This window comes from Phocoena phocoena, chromosome 10 (assembly GCF_963924675.1).
Source record: "Phocoena phocoena chromosome 10, mPhoPho1.1, whole genome shotgun sequence".
NCBI lineage: Eukaryota > Metazoa > Chordata > Mammalia > Artiodactyla > Phocoenidae > Phocoena > Phocoena phocoena.
Window position 1 is genome coordinate 1,904,223 of NC_089228.1, and position 6,000 is coordinate 1,910,222.

Consider the following 6,000-nt stretch of genomic DNA (forward strand, 5'->3'; position numbering starts at 1 on the left):
TACCATCCTGGCTTCCCCATGGACAGACGGGCAGCGAAACTCTGCAGAGGCCGGTATTCCCTTGGGAATTACGGCAACAAAGTAGGAAGCGCACCTAGTGGGGCGAGTGGGGCTGCCTGCACCGGCCAGCTCTCTTGGTCCGGTGACGGGATTTGCCTTGAGGCCGTGTGACACTTTGGTCTTTGGGATGCAGAGGCAGACTTGCCCTTAGTCTGGCTCATGCACTCTTAGATCGGGGATGCTTCCTGAGTCTGATGCTGTGTTCATCTGACGAGGACGCTCAGATGCCAGATGACGGCGTGTCTGGGGCTGTGGTGCCCCGGAGGATCTCTCTAGCGTTTTCCTCTCCTGTGAGAGCCCCCTGCTTCTGGGGTACTGCGTGAATTTGGAGGGTTCTGTGCTGAGCCCAGACCGACTCTGGGGGTGCATTACCTCCTGGCCAGCTGCCTTTGGGGACCAGGGCCCAGGAGGCCAGTTCACATCCCCATGCTGCCCCTGCAGCTGTGACTTTGGGTCATTACTACCTTTACCTTTGCCTCTGAGCCTCGTTCCCTTTCTGTGCTGGGAAGGAGAGGACTCGAGTGTCACCTTCTCAAGTGCTCTCTCTGCGCCTCAGGGGCCTCCCTTGATCCTCGTGTGTACAGGAGATGCTTTGGGCTTTGAGCAAAATTGCTCTAGGTTCCTTTCAAATAGCATTTGTCTGGGGAACGTAGGCTCTTAAGTGTAGCTAGGTGTATTTCTGACCACTCATCTCTTTTTCTCCCTTTCCTAAGTGACCTGGTCCTTCTCATGCCTGAAAATGGGCTAGGGTGGGGAGAGGTCAGGACATGCGAGGCAGGGTGAGGGCCTCGGGGCTCTGGTGCCTAGGTGTGTGGTCAGGTGAGGTGCCGTGAGCAGTCACAGAAGGGGCTGCGGAGCTTAAGACCAAGCTGCCAGGCCTGTCCTGTGCTGAGGGCTGCCTCTGAGGTCCCAGGAGGGACGGTTACTTCTTCCTGGGCTGGCATCTTACTCCCTTCAGAAGCTGCTTCTAATCTTAGTGTGGCTGAGGGTCCGAAGGTGTGGGTGGCAGGCGGGGTGCTTTGGCTCCTGGCTCTACTGTGTGTAGGGGTGACCGGGGCGGCGGGGGGGGGGGGGGGGGGGGGACGGGACAGTCCTTCCCTGGTGGGATTCCCGCTGTTCCCTGCACACACATGCCCTGCCTCTTCTTCCAGGTGGCCACAAAGCGGGCACAGGCCTGGTGCTACAGCAAAAACAACATTCCCTACTTCGAGACCAGTGCCAAGGAGGCCATCAACGTGGAGCAGGCCTTCCAGACGATTGCCCGGAACGCGCTGAAGCAGGTGGGTGTCCAGCGGTGGTCTGGCTACCTCTGGTGATGGGCCGCTGAGCCAGCCCCGGCCTGGCTGCCTTGTCCTTAACCTTCTTTCCTCGCTGACTCTTTTCCATGTAGCCAGAAACCCCAGGAAGGTAATGGCACAGTCTGGCTAAGGCTTCCAGAAATTCCGCTCACTTGTGAATAACCTCAACCGTGCGGGGCAGCAAAGACCTCAGCCAAGGTCTCCCTGGTCTGAGCAGCTGCAGCTGTCAGGTGGCCAGGCCACTAGATGGCCCTGGTCAGACTGGTCCTTCTATTCGAGGAGGGGATAAACTGGGATTTGAAACCAGCTCTGCTGCCCATCATTGGATCCAGTGTTTGTGTTTTTTGGTTTTTTTAAACAATGTATGTATGTATGTATGTATGTATGTATGTATGTATGGCTGTATGTATGGCTGTATGTATGTATGGATGGATGGATGGCTGTATGTATGGCTGTATGTATGTATGGCTGTATGTATGGCTGTATGTATGTATGGCTGTATGTATGTATGTATGTATGTATGTATGGCTGTATGTATGGATGGATGGATGGCTGTATGTATGGCTGTATGTATGGCTGTATGTATGGCTGTATGTATGTATGGCTGTATGTATGTATGGCTGTATGTATGTATGTATGTATGTATGTATGTATGGCTGTGTTGGGTCTCTGCTGCTGTGCTCGGGCCCTGTCTAATTGCAGCAAGTGGGGGCCACTCGCCGTGGTGCGTGAGCTCCTCACTGCAGTAGCTTCTGTTGCGGAGTGCGGGCTCTAGAGCGCAGGCTCAGTAGTTGTGGCACACGGGCTTACCTGCACCGCGGTATGTGGGATCTTCCCGGACTAGGCTCGAACCCGTGTCTGCTGCATTGGCAGGTGGATTCCCAACCCACTGCACCCCCAGGGAAGTCCTGTTTGGTTTTTTTAATCATATCTGAGCTGTAAGAGACTGTGGGCTCTAGGAATTGTATTCGTTGGATAAAGTTTCCCTACATTTTTTCTTTATTTATTCAACTGTTCTCCCGAAGTAACAGTGGCTTCTTGTTGGCAAGTGCCAGTTGAAGACTTTGTGACTCAGCAGCTCTGTTGGGGCCAGTGCGTTGAGGCAGGTCCCAGCATTGTCAGTCGTCTGTAGTGGGCAGGTGAGGGGTGCGGTCGGAGGCAAGGGGCCCGTGGCAGCTGCAGAGGGCAGGGTGGTTCTGCAGCTCCTGGGAGCGGGTTTACAGAAGGCGTGCTTCTCAGCAGTCGGGGCACCGGGCCTGCGGGCTGTACAGGAGTCGTTTTTCACCAGTTCCCGTTGGCTGGCATCACTGTTGGAGTTTTCCTCTCTGAATACTGCCGTCCCTAGAGCGTCGTTACAGTGACGAGCTGGCATCTTGGGAGTGAGGTGGTTAGATTTGCAAGGTGTGTGTATTTTTGCGGGCAAGTGCCACCTGGCTTTCCCAGGGACAGTAGTAATCCTTCAGTTCCTGCCAGCACGCTGCGGGCCTCCCCCTGGAGCTCCGCTGACACTCTCCACGGCAGAGCCCATAGGCAGCCCTCGCGCGGGACCCCGCAGTGCTCAAGAGCGCTTTTGAATTGAACCTCCCTTCACCTGTTACTGCAGTGGATTTTTTCAATTCCTTTGGCCATAGAGAATTTTTTAGTCGAGTATCCAGTATTCACATACGTTGGGGTCTGTCCTGGCCGTCTGCCTGCTCCTTGCCTGGACCATCTTGATTTCACTGCCTCTGCGTCTGACCCCTGATCAGGCAGGCCTCCCCTCACTAATTTTATCTTTTTTCTTGGCTATTTTTGGTTCATTTTATTCATTTTTTCTTTCTTCACCCCCCCTCCAAACAAGACCTTATTGAGATTCTGATTGGAATTGCATTACAGCCGTTGTATTAGTCTCTCTGGGTGCCTTAACAAATACCACAGACTGGGTGGCTAAAGCAACAGACTTTTATTTTCTCTCAGTTCTGGAGCCAGAAGGCCATAATCAGGGTGCCAGCAAATCCGATCTCCGGTGAGGACTCTCTGTTAAGACAGAAAGTAGCTAAGTGTGTGTGAAGGGCTGAGGGCATCAGATAGGGTCCGGGGTGGCTGCCCATGGTGCAGACTTTCTTTTGGGGATGACAGAAGTGTCCTGGAATCACGGCGTGGTGGCGGCTGGCAACTTTTGAATATACTCGACAACACGGCACACGCACAGTGCTGTGTTCAGCAGGGCTTTTTTTTAAAAATATGTAGTCCTAGAGGTTGTTACTTTTATAGCAATGGTGAATGGATAGAACCAGTCCCTGCTTTCCCAAATCCTTGAACAGTTCCTGCTGCACAGGTGCTCAGTGTTTCAGTGACAGATTACTTCTCTACATCAGGAAGTAGAAGGCTGCTCCTCCCTGGAAACACGCTCATCAGCGCAAGGCCCGCTGAACTGACCCCAGTCTGTATCCCCGCCAGACAGAGGGATCCGTCCTCAGCTGGGCTCTGCGTGTGCAGATCCAGAGATACAAAAAGTAAGCTAGACCCTGAGTCCAGAAAGATGAGAGCGGGTAGGGGGCCGGAGGAGCGCCCAGGAACCTTGAGGAAATGCTGGCTCAGAGCGGCCAAATCCAGGCCACGGGAGGGAGCGTCTACCTTCTTGTCAGGCGTTGGTAGAAGCTTCGGAGCAGGCGGCGGCCCCCAGGCTGACGTCCCACGGAGGGCGCGGCGGCCCTGTCCTGCCTGCCTACTCAGTGTCACCTTGCCCCATCTCCCGCTCACTTGGCTTCGAGCACCTTCTGCCAGGGCCCTCACTTCACTGCTGGGCCTGCTCCGTGCCCATGCCCCCCATCTGCCCGGGCTGAGCTCGGGAGTCTCCCCGAGCCTGGACTAACCAGCCTGTCTCTCTCTCTCCTTGCCCAGGAAACGGAGGTGGAGCTGTACAATGAATTCCCTGAGCCCATCAAACTGGACAAGAACGACCGGGCCAAGGCCTCGGCAGAAAGCTGCAGCTGCTGAAGTGGCAGAGAGCAGAGCACAGAGTCCTTCGCGAACCAAGAACACAAGTAGGCCTTCCACCATGAGCCCCTCTCCTCTCCACACAAACAGTCATCTCTCACATCCAGCTGCCAAAAGAACCCCCAGACACAGTCTGCCCTGCACACATACACACACCCCCGACACAGACAGACTCCATAGCCCAGGCCTGTGACGGCTCCATCGGGGTCCCTGCGTCAGCCCTCAGATGGCAGCAGGATGGGCCAGCTGTAGAAATCGTTCCAGTTTGGAGTCAGCCTCGGAGACGACTTCTTTTTGTCCACTGGAGAGAGAGAACTGTTTACAGTCAACCTGTGTCTAATTAGTTCTGGTTTTTTTAACTTGTCTTGTGGTCTTTTTACCCCCCCACCCCCCCCACCCCCGTGAAGGCTACCACTTGGGAAGGCGGGTGCCCTGCGCTTCATTACAGGCTCACACCCAGTCTGATCAGGCTGAGTTTTGTATGTATCTGTTAATGCTTGTTACTTTTAACTAATCAGATCTTTTTACAGTATCCATTTATTATGTAATGCTTCTTAGAAAAGAATCTTATAGTACATGTTAATATATGCAACCAATTAAAAATGTATAAATTAGTGTAAGAAATTCTTGGATTACGTGTTTAAGTCCTGAGATGCAGGCGTAGAGATGGAGGGTGAAGCCTGTCTGGATCGCAGAGTGTTTAGCCACTCAGATTTCAGAAATCCAGCTGGAGGCAGTATTCTGTACAGTAGACACGAGAATCATGTACGCCTTTCCATCAAAGACTTAGGAGCCAAAAAGCTTTTCATCTCTCCAGGGGGAAAACTGTCTAGTTCCCTTCTGTATCTAATTTTTCCACGAGGTTGATTTGCATAATACCACAGTGTGTGCGATGGAGGAACGGCTGTTTCAGAAAGAGAAAACTCTCATTTCTCTTTTTTTTCTCTGCTCCACACTTTGAGACTCCCTTATTAGATCAGCATCCACGTACAAGAGAGAAAGGAAAAGGAAAATCCTACCAGACCTGTCCTAGGGACTTTACCTTTGTTCTGGAAGGTGCTCCTTTCGGGGCTGTGGCATCCTTAGGTGAGCAGACCTTCTTTCCTTCTTCCCGGTACAACCCGCCATGCCTTCCCCGTGTCCTGGGTGTGGAGCCAGGCAGCTGTGCCCCAGGACCTGCCCCGCATTGTAGCTTGCTTCTCAGAGCACCTCCCTCTCTCCAGAGGCCTGCATTCTAGGGTGTGGGCCAAGTTCTTCTGTAAAGAGATGAACGTGATGCCAATAAAATGTAACAAGAACAAAGACCATCTGTCTTCGCCCTGTCTTTTTTCCCTCTTCCAGACTCGGGCTCAGGAGAGACCCTGTTAGCTAATCACTGCCGTTGCCTTTTCTGGGCCCGCAGGACTCTGAGGCAGAAAGAGGCCTTCTCGTGTCCAGCCCTGCATACCTGCCCCTGGCTTTTGTCTTTTGCATTTTTAATAACAGTATTGGGGGGGGACCCTGCATGGAGAGAGCACTGTCCCTTTAGAGGAGCAACCACGAGCTGCTGGGACCCACGGACGCCACGCACAGCCTGTGAGTGTCCCTCGGCCTTTGTGCTGTCTTGTCTTTTAACTGGTGTGGTTGCTCATGCTGCGATGGTCGCCCATCACGTAGTTCTGGA

The 6,000-nt window shown here is 53.4% G+C and overlaps 1 protein-coding gene across 2 annotated transcripts in view; it reads left to right on the plus strand.

The window, feature by feature from the left end:
• Positions 1-5,639, plus strand: part of RAB7A (RAB7A, member RAS oncogene family) — a 69,381-nt gene extending 63,742 nt beyond the window's left edge. For both annotated transcript variants that reach the window (XM_065884897.1, XM_065884898.1), the window contains exons 5-6: positions 1,212-1,340; positions 4,242-5,639. In XM_065884897.1, coding sequence (XP_065740969.1) covers positions 1,212-1,340; positions 4,242-4,337 — 225 coding nt within the window. In that variant the 3' untranslated portion in view covers positions 4,338-5,639. The remainder of the gene's footprint in view (positions 1-1,211; positions 1,341-4,241) is intronic.
• The last annotated feature ends 361 nt before the right edge of the window (positions 5,640-6,000 follow it).